The 16532-nt window shown below is 48.1% G+C and overlaps 1 protein-coding gene across 1 annotated transcript in view; it reads right to left on the reverse strand.

Moving 5' to 3' along the window:
• Positions 1-16532, reverse strand: part of lrp8 (low density lipoprotein receptor-related protein 8, apolipoprotein e receptor) — a 454742-nt gene that overhangs the window by 43083 nt on the left and 395127 nt on the right. The window contains exon 11 of the mRNA XM_039734789.1: positions 1820-2047. Within this exon, the coding sequence (XP_039590723.1) occupies positions 1820-2047 (228 nt within the window). The remainder of the gene's footprint in view (positions 1-1819; positions 2048-16532) is intronic.

Consider the following 16532-nt stretch of genomic DNA (forward strand, 5'->3'; position numbering starts at 1 on the left):
GGAGACTCGCTCTCGTATGTCTGTTATCATCCACTCGCCGCTCGGGACGTTTGGACAATCGCTGGAGTCGCGTTGCACTCACATGGACAGCTTTATGTGGCTTCTTCAAGGCAGCCTTTATACACCAGGGTGCAGGAGAAATAACTCCCACATTTCGAAAAATCACTGTGGGGTCCCCAAAGCAGCTTAGAGGGGTGCGGTCCGGCACATAATAAAGTTTTCAGTCGTCACCAGGCCGGGGTCGGGTGAGCATCGAGGCTTTGTAGTGGAGGTTCTTCTCAGAAATGGCGAATCTGTAGCTGCGACGCAGAGGGTGTTTCGCACGCGGTTCGGTTTACGTGCTAATGAAATCGTTCCAGACCGGAAAACGATGTTGCTGTGGGTTCAAAGAGTAAGGGCAACAGGAGGTTTTCAAACATCCTCCTCGGTCCTTGGACCAACTAAAGGAGGCTATTCAAGAAGAAACTGAAGGAATTTCGGCCGACATGCTAGTGAGAGTGATGGAAAACTTCCAAGAACGGCTCCAAATGTGTATCAGCCGTCAAGGCCCCCATTTGGACGATATCATTTTTAAAACTTATAGTAAAAAAAAACTTTTTTATATCTACATTGGGGAAATAAAAAGTTTTTTTTCAATCCCCCTTTGAAACGTGGGAGTTATTTCTGCCGCACCCTGTATCTTAGCTAAAGATGGAAAAACTAAAGACATTGTATACATCAAGGCACGTCAGTAAACAATACAAGCACATTAGTCAGTCTTCATTGTTTGTTCATTTATTTTTAAAGTTGTTTTTTTTTTTTTAATTATATTTTTCTCAGGGCAGCACGGTGGCGCAGTGGGTAGCGCTGCTGCCTCGCAGTAAGGAAGCTTCCCGGGTCCTCCCTGCGTGGAGTTGGCATGTTCTCCCCGTGTCAGGGTGGGTTTCCTCCCACAGTCCAAAGACATGCAGGTGAGGTGCATTGGCGATTCTAAATTGGCCCTCGTGTGTGTGCCCTGCGGTGGGCTGGCACCCTGCCCAGGGTTTGTTTCCTGCTTTGCGCCCTGTGTAGGCTGGGATTGGCCCCAGCAGACCCCCGTGACCCTGTAGTTAGGATATAGCGGGTTGGATAATGGATGGGTGGATGGATATTTTTCTCAAACGATTAAACAAAAAAAGCACGTTATTTTCCTCCCGTTCTGCTCGTATTAAATATGAAGCTTTGTATGAGCTTTTGATTTTGAGTCGGGTGGCTGCTGGACACTTAGGGCTACTTGGTCTTAAACTGATATTCGGCTTCTCTCATTGGCATTGGGAATTCCCTTGGGAACGGCAAGTCATCATTGTTGTTTTACGCTCCGTCTGGCGTGAAGTACCGACAAGTGACCTTTGACTTTCGGTTCATAAGGCGGCTAATGAACACGTAGGAATCGAGGAGCCAGTGAGCTGTGAGTTTAATCGATGAAGTGCAGGCCTCAGCTGCCAGAAATCGGCGTTACTCGTGTTAAACAAACGCATGAATGCTGAGCAACCGCGAACAATTAAAAGAGGCGGACAAGGGAGCAAAAAAAACAACAGTCAATCGGAACTCATGAGGAGATGAAGAACGGGCCTATCATTTACAAGGGATTAGAAGCCCCGCCTCCAGAAGGGACTACCACCCCTCTCTCTACCCATACTGCATTTCAAGCCAAGCAGCTCTCAGTCTGCTCCTCCCGGCCTGAACCATTTAAGTCAGAGGTGGGCAGAGTGCCCGTTCATGTGGTGCTCACACAGCCCTCGACTCTGACTGACAGCCTGCACATCTCCGAGTTGACCCCTTAACAAGGCAGATTACTCACCCTTCCCGGGGGTCCAAGGCGATTCCACGGGGTTCGCTGAGCTCGCTGTCGATGAGCGTCTTCCTTTTCGTCCCGTCCGTGGTGGCCACCGAGATGCTTTTGTTCCCCGAGTCGGTCCAATAGAGGTTCTTGTGCACCCAGTCCATGGCTAGGCCTTCGGGAGAATGGAGGTGGCTGTCGATGAGGGTGATCTGATGGGACGCCTCGCTCGCTTTGTTGATGTAGGCGCTAGGAGAGAGGAAATCGAAACGCCAGAGTGAAGATTGAAGGGAAAATGAAATGAAAATGAAATGCATTGGAGTTCAAAGAGTTCAGAGGAGAAACTCACACTGGGTGGCACTGCAAGGCAAGTGGGCCAGAGTTTGGGCCGCCCAGGACAAAGCAAAAATAGAAAAATATCCCGCCATGCCAGGCCAGCTACCGAGATCCTCTGAGATCTCCATTAATAGTGGCTCACCGTGTCCCAGTTTAACCGACTCGTAAAAAGTGGAGCATTTTAAATTCGGCCATTTATCATCACAACGTTCTGTGGATACAAAACAAAGCCAGACCCCAAAATGCTTCACTTCTCCCTCACTGCCATTGCGTCCTGAATAACTGTGCATTTTAAAGCCACGTCACATTACACGACTTTTTAACGGCAGGCGTAATTTTAGCGAGTTGGGCTCCTGTGACCATCGGTCATGTAGTGTAATTCTTTAATCAATAATAATAATTCTTTGCATTTATATAGCGCTTCTCTATATTCGCTCAGCAATTGCAGGTTAAGGGCCCAACAGAGCAGAGTCCCTTTTGGTATTTACGGGATTCGAACCGGCAACCTTCCTAGCCTCAGAGCCACCACTCCGCCAGTGTGACATACCCAGCAGCCCAGTCCAGCCAGTCTGCAGCTCAACACAAGCAGGTTTGATTTTGTCTTTAGTCGTATGTCCAGGCTGCGTGTGTGGATGTCCAATGTGTAGAATGCAACGATGAGGAATAAGGAAGGCGGGCGTACAGAAGAGAAGCTCATCTGTCTGATGTCGTGTTTCACGTACCACAACAGAAAGGAAAAGAAAATGTAAAAATGCAAAGATCTGAACTCACAGCACCTGTAACGCCGACATGGCGAGCACGAGATACTTTGGGGAAATGTGCTGCAGAGTCGCCACACAGTCGTATAATTTGACATCCCCAGTGATTTCTGGTTGTGTTAAATTGAGACGCTCAGGTGACAGGTCCAGCAACGCAGTCATCAAGTCTGACATCCCCACCTTCTACAAGTCACGTAACGTGACGTCGGTTTTAACGTTTGAGCTCCGCCACGAACGGACAAAATCAGACATCGCGGCCCTCCTCCTGTCAAATCATTTCAGCTAACTTCTACTTGGGTCATTCACGGCACCTGAAGAAGACCCACATCCCCAAAGCTGCAGCTGTAGTATTGTCACGTGTGCAGAGTACACCAAAATTCTAACTTGTAAGACGCAACACGTCACCACTCGCCGGTGCTGTGATGATTGGGGAGAGACAGAGCAAGACAGGGGCTGGGAGCAGGCGCTGACCACACGACGAAGGTGACTGAGAATCTGTTCAAATGCAGAAGTGCACTCTGGGTCATGGAAAAGGAATGGGTGGTCCCTTCAGTAGCACAATGGCGCCCCCTTGTGTATATATCACAGACTTTAGGAGCGCGCGGCCCTTGGTGGACAGAGTCTACACACTTCGACTTTCATAAACGCCACCCAGCAGGTAACAAAGTCCACTCCGTTTCATTGGAGTTTGATGTCCTTAGGCAGGTGGCAGTGTCCCCTTCGGAGTGAGGAGTTCATAAATGGAGTCCAGCAGCAAACAGCATCCACTCAGTATTACTAGAGCTGGATGACCTTGGGTAGGTGAGATGTGGGTGAATGTTAAGGAGTGCATGCCCCTTAACTTTCATAAATGGTGCACCTTAGATGATGGCACCATAAGTGGCCGCCTGTGTCACTTAATGGATTGACCAGCTCAGCTGTGGACAGTGGATACCATTTACAATTCGGGGTCTAGGAGGACAGGAGTGTCACCTAACATTTGCCCCAACTGAACAACAGCTTGGAAAGTCCCAGTTCATGAAAATCCACAATGGCCAGATATGCTCAAACAAAAAACAGGAATGGATTACAAAATGGGTTTCTTCTTTATTTAGACCACGCTAATTGTAAATTGTCACCGTGTGGTAATATGTTGTGTGTGTGTGTGAGTGCGAGTGAGTGAGTGAGTGAGTGAGTGAGTGAGTATGTGAGTGCGAGTGAGTGAGTGAGTGAGTGTGTGTGTGAGCGTGAGTGAGTGAGTGAGTGAGTGAGTGAGTGTGTGAGTGAGTGAGTGAGTGAGTCTGAGTGAGTGAGTGAGTGAGTGAGTGAGTGAGTGAGTGAGTGAGTGAGTGAGTGAGTGTGTGAGTGCGAGTGAGTGAGTGTGTGAGTGAGTGAGTGAGTGAGTGTGTGAGCGTGTGTGAGTGTGTGTGAGTGAGTGTGTGTGAGTGAGTGAGTGAGTCAGTGAGTGAGTGAGTGAGTGAGTGTGTGAGCGTGTGTGAGTGTGTGAGTGAGGTGTGAGTGAGTGTGTGTGAGTGAGTGTGTGTGAGTGAGTCAGTGAGTGAGCGTGTGTGTGAGCGTGTGTGAGTGAGTGTGTGTGTGTGTGTGTGAGTGAGTGAGTGAGTGTGTGAGTGAGTGAGTGAGCGTGTGTGAGTGTGTGAGTGTGTGTGAGTGAGTGAGTCAGAGAGTCAGTGAGTGAGTGAGTGAGTGTGTGTGTGAGCGTGTGTGAGTGAGTGTGTGTGTGTGTGTGTGTGTGAGTGAGTGAGTGAGTGATTGAGTGTGTGAGTGAGTGAGTGTGTGTGTGTGTGTGTGTGAGTGAGTGAGTGAGTGAGTCAGAGAGTCAGTGAGTGAGGGAGTGAGTGGTCCCTGTGATGGACTAGATTCCCCTCCAGGCCAGTTTTCAGCCTTTGGCCCAATCCTGGTGAGATGGCCTTTGACCTCATCAATGCTGAAACGGACTGAGAAAGTTCTAGAACTGACCTACTGAAAGCAGTCCACCGAGGGGAGGGGGAATCTATTAGGCCTTATCAAGGTGAATATTCATCTTTATTATGTATTTTGCTTTATTGCCTTTTAATTATTATGTTAATCGATTTGAATATTCATCTTTATAATATTATTGCCTTTTAAATATTATGCTTATCGATTTGAATATTCATCTATATTATACATTTTGCTTTATTGCTTTTTAATTCCATGTACAGTAAATTAGGCTTATCAATCTGAATATTCATTCTTTATTTTTTCTTATTCCTGAGCCCTGTTAGGAGCGACAGTACATTAGGAGCCTGCATGGGACAGAATGGGGAAGGAAAACAGATTAGCAGAAGGAGAGAAGGAGCCGGAGGTTAAAAGACGAGACGGAGAGAAGCAGGCAAGGAGACGAAAGAGAGGGAGAGAGAGAGAGAGAGAGATCAGGAGTGCTCTCCCCGTCGACTTTCTCGTATACTCAGATACGGGGATGGATATTTGAGGAGTAAATCAAGACAAGGATTCTATTTTTATATCATGTACATTAAATAACCATCAACAACAAATCAAATCAAATGAATAATATATTGAACAATTCCTATAAAAGTAAACTTGAATAAATCGGACTCTTCAGCTGCATGAATAAAAGGTAAAGCACCACTTCCGGTTAGCAGAAATAGCCCAAAAGTCGATAGAAATCTACGTTCTGTACCTAATACTTGTATGCAAAATTTGGTTGACTGAAGTGAAAGCGAACTCAGGTTATCGTGTTTACACACACACACATATAATTCCAAAAATGGTATTTTCTGACTCAGGGAAGTCTAAAACATCGAGATTCATCAAAATCTCGAGGTGGATTTTCTGGACGATTACAATACTTTCCCTATACTTCAAATACGAGGAAGTAAAAATGAGACGGCAGAGAGTTGGGAAGAGAGCCCCCTTGGTGGGAGTGTGTGGTCGACGCTCGGAGTGGGTGAAGTGGATCAGTCTGGCTAAGCGGTTGAGAGGTGCTGGATGGTGCGACTCGCCGCTTAAGTCCGGGAAGTTGACGAGGTGGGAGCCTTATTGGAGCCATGGACAATAGGGACCTGAGCCCGGGTTCGGGTTGGGGAGCCATGTGGCAGCAGGGACCCCGACACACTGAAAGATTTCTGTGACTGTCGGGTGGGCAAAATAACGGGACACACCAGGATTTTTAAAAGAACTGTTTCCTGCCTGGCAGTTTTAACCTCAGTTTTAATGAAATATTTATTGGATTGATTTTAATCCTGACTATCACTTCTTTTTATTGGATTATTTGTTTGTGGAAGTTTTGATGCTCTGCACCTTTGGACTTTTCTGTTTGAAGGTTTTCAATCAAAGCACAGGATCTCCTTTACGTCTACCCCTTGCTGCTGTATGTGCGTCCTCATTTGCTTGGCTCATTCCTTGGTTATGTGATCAGCGGTTCGAGAGGCTCCTGGAAGGACCCGGTAGTGTGGAGCTGACCCACACCGTCACAGCCCTCGAGTGCATCTGAATGAAACGCAATGCTTACATATCGCTGTATAGCTTCAAAGATACTATTACAATATTATAATGCTATAACGTTGGTATATCTTCTATTAGTTCTCAATTACTACACACATGTAACCCCTGTCCTCAAGTCCTTACCCTGGCTCCGAGTTTAGTTTTGAGCAGACTTCAAAATCCTCCTTTCAACATATGAAGCCTTAAATGGCCAAGGTCCAGCTTACTTATCTGAACTTATCATGACTTACAAACCTGAGCGCACATTAAGATCTTAAGATGCTGGTCTGCTTAGGATTGTGAGGATTCATAAAATGACAGCGTGAGGTCGAGCTTTTAGTTACAGGGCCCCGGAGCTGTGGAGTGGTCTGCCTGCTACTAGAAGAGGTCCTCCTTCAGTCTCGGCTGTTAAGGACTCACAAATTCAGTTTAGCACACCCTGACTAGAGCTGCTGATTGGCTGTACAGACCACAATATTTGATAATCCCCCTCTATTCCATTTCTCTTGTAGGTCTCTGGATGTGGCACGTGGTGCCATCGCTCTCCTGCCAGGCTGCTCTCTTTTTAAAAGTCATCTCAGATAAAGGAGCACTGGAGTCATCCCATGGAAAGATTCTCTCATCTGATTGGACGGTCAGTACAGACTCCACTATAGAAAACCCTGGAGCAGGTAGGCAGCAGTTGGCCGAGGTCTCCGGGACTGTCACTTCATTTTTGAGTTTCTCTTTCACAATTTTAATCTGCTCCGTTGTCAACTAGCCATCATTCAACAATTAATTAATGGACAGAGGTCGTTGGTTTCATTTACGTTTTAATCGTCTCTACCTTGTTCTCTGTGTGTTTGAACAGATCTGTATTTAGATGTGCACCCGGTCTGTGGTTACTAATTAGTGTAATCTGTACTTGTCCACAGCGTTCTGTGCCAGCCAGCACTCAGTGAAGAGCAGAATACAAAACTCAGTCGCATTTGTAGTTAAATTCTAATTTGTAAGGGTGCCAGTAATGTTGACCACAACTGAATATCTATATCTATATATCATATATATCTATATATATATATACTGTCCCAGATGACTGGGGACCCTACCCAGCCGGGACGCCTGGACGGTCCTCGAGATGGATGATACCTCCCCTGGGCCGCGGGAATGGAGCTGGGACGCTCACCCGTATGGCAGGACGTGGCCACCACCAGGGGGCGCCTGGACGGTTAGGGAATCCTGGATGGCAGGACTTCCACCACACCAGGAAGTGCAGCCAGAAGTAATCCCAGGGGCACCCGGAGTGCTTTCAGGTGCTCTCCTGACACTTCTGCCACACCAGGAAGTGTCGTCAGGTGGAGCACCTGGGGCTCATCCGGGTCATGATAAAAGGGGCCGCCTCCCTCCAGTAGACAGGCCGGAGTTGGGAGGAAGGAGATGGAGCTTGTGAGGAGGGGAGTGGAGGTCAGAAGAAGAGGAAAGATAAAGAGAAAGAAAGAGACTTGTTGGAGAAAGGCATTGTGGTGCTCAAAAGAAATAAAGGAGTGTGTTCTGGACATTCTGCTGTCTGTCTGTGTTCGGGAGTATGCTTTCCACTATATATATATATATATATATAATATATACATATATATTTATATTGTGATGACCGGGACGTCCCTCAACCAAGAGAAAGAGCCTCTTTAGGGCAATACATCCCCCGTTAATGCTAGATGGCAGCTCCCCTGGATGGAAATGGTTCCTGGATTCCCGCAGGGCAGCATGGGACATGGAGTCCAGTTCTTCAGCCCTGTTGGGTGCCGCCAGGAGGAGCTCACCAAGAACCAGGGACTATTATGGTGACGTTAACCCGGAAGTTCTTAGAAGTCACGAGGACAGAAACCTGCAGTACTTCCGGGACACCTGAAGAAGGCGTTTGACCTGGAGATGGAATACTTCCGGGTCAGAGACTTTAAAAGGACTATGGGAAACCCCAGCAGATGGAGCCGGAGTTGGGTGGGAGCATAACGGAGCTGCTGGGAGTGGAGGATTTGTGTATTATTGATTTACTAGCAAAATACCCGCGGTTCGCAGCGGTGAAGTACTGCCTTAAAATTTTTATTAAGAAGAAAATTAAACCTTTTTAAACTGAGGGAAAATATGCCAATAATTATTTGTTAAGGATCTCTTTGTGTACCACATTGTGAGTTCGGCCCTCCGGTTGTAATATGACCAAGCTGTGCGCTGAGCTTACTCTTGAGCATGTAACGTACAGTTGGCCATGTGAACAGTAATCTTGTCTCAAATCTCACAGCTTGGATTGCTGCTGTCATAATCGGTTTGAGTTTCATGGTTTGTTTCAATGACGACAGTATCTGCAGGACTTGTTGTGTTGAAGAGACATTCAGCATCTGTCAAGCGTTGTAAGCACACAACCGGTTTCATCGATAACTTCACATCCAGCTTTTGAGAGTTTAAACATTCATAAACATCAAAGTGTCCACTACTGAAATCGTCACCTGTCAATGTAAGATGTTTAAGAGGCATTGGCAGTTGTCCAAAGGTGTAAAATATTTGGCCATTTCAGTACACTTGAAAGCGACAACCGAACAATTCAGCGGCAGCCATCAACTCACATGCAGATCCATAGGTGAAGGGCTTAAGCATTTCACTCTTCTAGTGCTCCTGTGTAGTATAATTATCTCCTGTACCGTCATCAGTCCACACCTTGAACCTGTCCAGTCATTCAATACATAAGACACAATGTTCCTCCGGATATCAAGAGTGAGCCTGATATGGCCGTGCAATATGTAACAAAGAGAATGGAAAAGGTAGGTGCCATCTCTGGGCATGGAAACCACTCAGTAAGTGACAGTTCTTTGATCGATGGTGATCACCTCGATAGACATGTTAATGGGGGTACGGTTGGAATGATAAAGGAAATGGGTACCTGAACAATGTAAAGTAAGTCTAAAATACCTACACAATAACTATAATCGTAATAAACGAACAATAAAACAGCGGAGAAGCCGTGGATTAAATAAAAAGGCTGTAGTTATCAGCAGGGAGACGTGAATCCCGTGGCGAAGTAAGGAAGGGAATGAAGAGACTGGAGCGACGGACGGCCTTAATATAGGCAGACAGCCAACAACGTGGGAGGCGTTGGGATGGGAGACCCAACGCCACCTCACACGGTGACCGAGCTGCAGGCTATGGACGTATATATGTACGTAAGGAGGATTCAGTTAGCGTTGGGAACCTGCGTACCAAATTTCTTGAAGAAGTGCCCATAAGTAAAAATTGGAAAGTTCAATATGGCGGCCGACAGTGGCATCATACCATCAAAATAAGTACGTACATTGGTTTCGGTTAGTGCAGGGAAGCCTACCAAATTTCGTGAAGATGGGGCCATAAATAAGAAAGTTCAACATGGCGGACTTTATCGACCGTTATGACCGTTACGAGTAGAATTTCTAAATGAAACCTGCTTAACTTTTGTAAGTAAGCTGTAAGGAATGAGCCTGCCAAATTTCAGCCTTCTACCTACATGCTAAGTTGGAGAATTAGAGATGAGTGAGTCAGTGAGTGAGGGCTTTGCCTTTTATTAGTATAGATTATTACTTATTTGAGAATTGCCTGGAGGTGGGGCTCGATGGCGAGCGCCTGGTGGCCGGGCCTGCACCCATGGGGCTCGGCCGGGCACAGCCCAAAGAGGTAACGTGGGTCCTCCTCCCCATGGGCTCACCACCTATGGGAGGGGCCAAGGAGGTTGGGTGCAGTGTGAGTTGGGTGGTGGCGGCGGGACCTTGGCGGTCTGATCCTCGGCTACAGAAACTGGCTCTTGGGACGGGAATGTCACCTCTGAAGGGGAAGGAGCCTGAGCTAGTGCGCGAGGTCAGAGGTTCCGCTAGATATAGTCGGACTCACCTCGACGCACAGCTTGGACTCTGGAACCAATCTCCTTGAGAGGGGCTGGACTCTCTACCACTCTGGAGTTGCCCCGGTGAGAGGCGCCGAGCAGGTGTGGGCATACTTATTGCCCCCACTTGGAGCCTGTGCATTGGGGTTTACCCCGGTGGGCGAGAGGGTGGCCTCCCTCCGCCTTCGGGTGGGGAAGGGTCCTGACTGTTGTTTGTGCATATGCGCCGAACAGCAGTTTGGAGTATCCACCCTTTTTGGAGTCTCTGGAGGGGTTGCTAGAGGGCATACCTTCTGGGATTCCCTCGCTTTGCTGGGAGACTTCAATGCTCACGTGGGCAATGACAGTGAGACCTGGAAGGGCGTGATTGGGAGGAATGGCCCCCCCGATCTGAACCCGAGCGGTGTTTTGTTATTGGACTTCTGTGCTCGCCATGGATTGTCCATAACCGAACACCATGTTCAAGCATAAGGGTGTTCATATGTGCACTTGGCACCAGGACACCCTAGGCCTCAGGTCGATGATCGACTTTGTGGTCGTGTCGCCGGACTTGCGCCATATGTCTTGGACACTCGGGTGAAGAGAGGGGCGGAGCTGTCAACTGATCACCACCTGGTGGTGAGTTGGCTTCATGGTGGGGAAGATGCCGGTCAGACCTGGTAGGCCCAAACGTGTTGTGAGGGTCTGCTGGGAACGGCTGGCAGAGTCCCCTGTCAGAAGTAGCTTCAACTCCCACCTCCGCAGAACTTCAACCACGCCCCGAGGGAGGTGGGGACATTGAGTCCAATGGGCCATGTTCCGCCCTCTATTGTTGAGGCGGCTGACCGGAGCTGTGGCCGCAAGGTGGTCGGTGCCTGTCGTGGCGGCAATCCCCAACCCGCTGGTGGACACCGCGTGAGGGATGCCGTCAAGCTGAAGAAGGAGTCCTATAGGACTTTTTGTCCTGTGGGTCTCTGGAGGCAGCTGATAGGTACCGCAGGCCAAGCGAACGCTGCTTCGTTGTTGCTGAGGCAAAACTCGGGCATGGGAGGAGTTTGGAGAGGCCATGGAGAACACTTTCGGACGGCTTCGAGGAGATTCTGGTCCACCGTCCGCGCCTCAGGAGGGGAAGCAGTGCAGTGTCAACACCGTATATGGTGGGGATGGTGCGCTGCTGACCTCACTGACGCTAGGGTCGGTGGGAGGAGTACTTGAAGACCTCCTCAATCCCACTAACATGCCTTCCACGAGGAAGCAGAGCCTGGGGACTCTGAGGTGGGCTCTCCCATCTCTGGGACTGAAGTCACCGAGGTGGTCAAAAACTCCTTGGTGGCAGGGCCCCGGGTGGATGAGATACCGAGTTCCTTAAGGCTCTGGATGTTGTAGGACTGTCTTGGTTGACACGCCTCTGCAACATCGCATGGACATCGGGACAGTGCCTCTGGATTGGCAGACGGGTGGTGGTCCCCTCTTTAAAAGGGGACCGGAGGGTGTGTTCCAACTATAGAGGGATCACACCTCAGCCTCCCTGGAAAAGTCTATTCGGGGTTCTGGAGAGGAGGGTCCGCCGGATAGTCGAACCTCGGATTCAGGAGGAACAGTGTGGTTTTCGCCCTGGTCGCGAACAGTGGACCAGCTCTTCACCCTTAGCAGAGTCCTGAGGGTGCATGGGAGTTTGCCCGACCGGTCTACATGTGTTTTGTGGACTTGGAAAAGGCATTCGACCGTGTCCCTCGGGAATCCTGTGGGGGTGCTCCGGGAGTATGGGGTACCGGACCCCTGATAAGAGCTGTTCGGTCTCTGTACAACCGTGTCAGAGCTTGGTCCGCATTGCCGCAGTAAGTCGAGCCCGCTTCCAGTGAGAGTTGGACTCGCCAGGGCTGCCCTTTGTCACCATTCTGTTCATAACTTTTATGGACAGAATTTCTAGGCGCAGCCAGGGTGTTGAAGGGGTCCGTTTGGTGGACTCAGGATTGGGTCACTGCTTTTGCAGATGATGTTGTCCTGTTTGCTTCATCAGGCCGTGATCTTCAGCTCTCTGGATCGGTTCGCAGCTGAGTGTGAAGCGGCTGGGATGAGAATCAGCACCTCCAAATCCGAGAGCATGGTCCTCAGCCGAAAAGGGTGGAGTGCCCTCTCAGGGTTGGGGAGAGATCCTGCCCCAAGTGGAGGAGTTCAAGTATCTCGGGTCTTGTTCACGAGTGAGGGAAGAATGGAGCGTGAGATCGACAGGCGGATCGGTGCGGCATCCGCAGTGATGCGGCTCTGCATCGGTCTGTCGTGGTGAAAAGGAGCTGAGCCGTAAGGCAAAGCTCTCAATTTAGCAGTCGATCTACGTTCCTACCCTCACCTATGGTCATGAGCTATGGGTAGTGACCAAAGAACGAGATCGCGAATACAAGCGGCTGAAATGAGTTTCCTCCGCAGGGTGTCTGGGCTTTCCCTTAAAGATAGGGTGAGAAGCTCAGTTATCCGGGAGGGGCTCAGAGTAGAGCCGCTACCCTCCGCATCGAGAGGAGTCAGATGAGGTGGCTCGGCATCTGATCAGGATGCCTCCTGGACGCCTCCCTGGTGAGGTGTTCCGGCACGCCCAACCGGGAGGAGGCCCCGGGAAGACCCAGGACACGCTGGAGGGACTATGTCTCCGGCTGGCCTGGGAACGCCTTTGGGATTCTCCGAAGAGCTGGAAGAAGTGGCCGGGAGAGGGAAGTCTGGGCCTCTGCTTGTTGCTGCCCCGCGACCCGACCTCGGATAAGCGGAAGAGAATGGATGGATGGATGGATTATTTGAGAATTGTGGAGAGTGCGGTGTTTTGTACACTTTATTAAGAAGAATTATTAAATATTATTCTTGGTGTTTTACAAGTGTGTCCTGGACGTCTGTCTGGTGGGTTCAATGGGGCAACAGCGCCTCTAGAGTCCACTATATACATATATATATATATACTGTATATATTTATATAAAACGTCTGTCTGTACTACTTAACGGATTTAGATTGGCTCTTTCTTCCAGAATTTGCTTTAACATTCCGGCTGATTCTGTGAGTTCTCTCATCACACTAAGTATCACAGTTTGGTGGTGGCACCGATTTATTCACGTGAATTTATGAAACTGGCAACGAGCAGAGGGGAGGGGGAGGCGGGACCTCAGGAGTAGCGAGCTGGGGGCGGAGCCCTCCTCGATCACGCGCCAGCCTCCGTTTGAGACGCTTTACCTCTCACCACGTGTTGGAGCGCACCTCGCCTCCGCTTAGCTAGCGATGCCTGTTTGCTCGACAGACTTTATCACCTAGAGATTGTTAAAGAGTAACGTCTGACATTTTTGAGAGACGGAGATCAGAGCTCCGTGTGTTTTAGAGGGGAGCTGCTCAGTGACAGAGATATCCCGGCCATGTGGGGGACGCTCTCCTGTCAGAGCCGAACACAATCAGATTCAGTGCCAACGTTTGACGTTGGACCGTACCTACCTTTCGTTTGGCCAGAATTACATATTTATTTCTTTTTTCATTGATTTTTAAAGTTTGTCCTGTTTTATTACTACGTGGGCGGAGTCGCGGGGCACAGCTAGTTCTTTATGTGCATTACAAAGAGCAGCAGCATTAGCACTGACCCCTGCTGGACGCCACTCTTAACATCACCTAATCCTAAAAAGGTTCCCCTTCCCATAACCCTTTGCTTCCTGTGCCTGAATAACAGAAACCAATAAGGTCAATAGGGCGGAGTGAGAGGCGGAGCTTCACTCAGTCGTGACACTGCCACAAACCCGACCTTCCCAACGTCTCCATCATCTGCACACCAAACTCCAGTCATCGTGAGGACCTGCCAGTCCATGTCTTGCCCGTTTTCACTTGTGATTACCGGTCATCTTATAGCACCCTACACCTGCACTTAGTGAGGGGCTTGAACTGCGTTTGTGCTGTGCAGCTCCTACTCCCAGGTCATCACCATTTGTCCCCCCTTGACTGGTTTCTGAAGACGAGTGACACCACGGCAGACACCTCACCATAACAAGTCCGCTCATGTGGCCACGGGCCTGTTTGGTGCACCAGTGGCTCATTCCCTTCTTGATGCGCTAGGGGGCAGCAGAGGACCAGGCCAGCTCCTTCAAATGGGTCCCTGGTTTGAACATGTGCGCCCAGGGGATGCCAACATCGTTTAGGCGCTGATTAATGGCACTAAAAGCACAAACTCATGAAATACAACAAAAAAGTCATAATGAGAGCGAGAAAGAGAGAAGAGAAAATCTGGATAATGTCTGACAGCTGCTCCGTCTCCCCTGCCAGCTCAGTGGATAGAAGTCATCAGCAGCAACAATTTAGGAGTCGTCACAGCTGGGCCTACTTTAGTTTAATAAAAATGTAATGAGGGAAGAACAAGTCAGTGCCACGCTTGGGCACAGCTTGGGGGGCGGGCAGGAGAAACACACAGGCAGGCCGGGCCAGGGGAGTCAGCTCAGGGGGTGGCGTTCACTTAAGACTAGCCATTGGGCGACACTGGAAGGATGGGAACTAATGGGACAGTCTGGCCATTAATGAGACCACCGTGACGTCCTGCATGGGCATAAACCTATGATGAGCTCAAAAAGTCCAACTTCGGTTCACATGTGAAAAGACCAAAGTGGGAAATCAGAGAATGGGGACCCCGTGCCCTGCTGCGGACTGGATTAAGGGGTCTTGAAAATTTAAGAAAAGATGGATGAAGAGCCGCTGTGCACTTAGGAGGACAGCACCTTATGACAGACAGCAGCAGGAAATCCGCCGTATCAAATAAACTTGCTGTCAAGGCACTAGGAAAGATTTAGAGTTTCAGGGATGTCGAAGTATGAAAGGCACTTTATAAAATAAAGCATTTGAAAATAATCCTCAAGTTGAAGGTTTATAACTTTAGATATTTCTGACAATAAAAGGCACTCAGGAAAGATCTACAATTTCAAATACTTCTTGCTATAAAAAGCACTATATGAAATAAATTCAGTTTAAAAGTGCTAGTAAAGATTTGGAATTTCAGATATGGCTTCCTATGAAATTTACTTCCACAGTAATAAAAGGATAAATGTCCACGTGTCTGTTTTCTCTGCCACATTGTTATGCCTCTCTCATTCCAAACCATGGCACATCACAACCAGTTTTAGTAATAAAACACATTTTAGTTATCATTCCAACAGATGGCGCATCACAAACAATTTTAATAATAAAATGCATTCCATTTTTCATTCCAACAGATGGCGCATCACAAACAGTTTTAATAATAAAATGCATTCCATTTTTCATTCCAACAGATGGCGCATCACAAACAGTTTTAATAATAAAATGCATTCCATTTGTTATTCCAACAGATGGCGCATCACAGTTTTAGTAATAAAACAAATTCTGTTTGTCTTTTCAACAGATAGCATACTGCTAACATTAACGGTGCTTTTATGAATCCCATACCAAAGAGATTCTTTCAGTATTTTAGTAGTAAAAGAATAGTCAAGGAAGAGTTGAAGTGGATCGGAAATAGTAAAGGGGAATTAAAATTTACAGACAGCGAATTTGCGGACGCTCTAAACTTACATTTTTCTGAGGTCTTCACAAGGGAGGAAGTGGAAGTGGTAAATGGGACCACTTAGGTGGTACTAAGTGATTTGGAAATTGTAGAGGGAGAAGAGCTGCTGAGATTAAAGAGGCTGAAATCAAACAGATCACCAGGACCAGATCATATTTACCCTTGAGTTCTTAAGGAGGCTAGCGAGTGCAGATAGAAACCCCTGACACATGTTTATAGGAAGTCACTGAGCACTGGGGAAGTTCTGAGGGACTGGAAAATGTCAAATATCATCCCATTATATAAAAGGGTGACTGGGCAGAGCCAAGCAACTATAGGCCAGTAAGCTTTATGAGCATCACAGGAAAATTAATGGAAGGAAATATTAAGGATAAGATTGAGGAACACCTGGCAAGAATGTGAGTTATTAGGAACAGACAGGGTGGGGTCAGAAGAGGGAGGTCGTGTTTTACTAACAGGCTGGAATTCTGTGAGGAGGAAACAAAAGGATACGAGCAGAGTGGAGTTTACAAGATTACTCATCTGGACTTTCAAAAAGCATTTGATAAGATGCCACATGAGAGGTGGGCATCAAACTAAAAGAAGTGGCAGTTCAGGGTGATGGGTGCAGAATTGGCTCAGACACAGGAAGCAGACCCTGTCACCTCACCAGCCGCATGTCTGTCTGCATTCACAATGTAAGTAAATGGATGGCTGGGTTCTTCATTACACTCCTGTTGTAGCGGAAACCCTTTATGTCTTCATTTTTTGTTTATTACACACTTTAGTTTTATTGT

This window comes from Polypterus senegalus, chromosome 14 (assembly GCF_016835505.1).
Source record: "Polypterus senegalus isolate Bchr_013 chromosome 14, ASM1683550v1, whole genome shotgun sequence".
Classification (NCBI taxonomy): Eukaryota; Metazoa; Chordata; class Cladistia; order Polypteriformes; family Polypteridae; genus Polypterus; species Polypterus senegalus.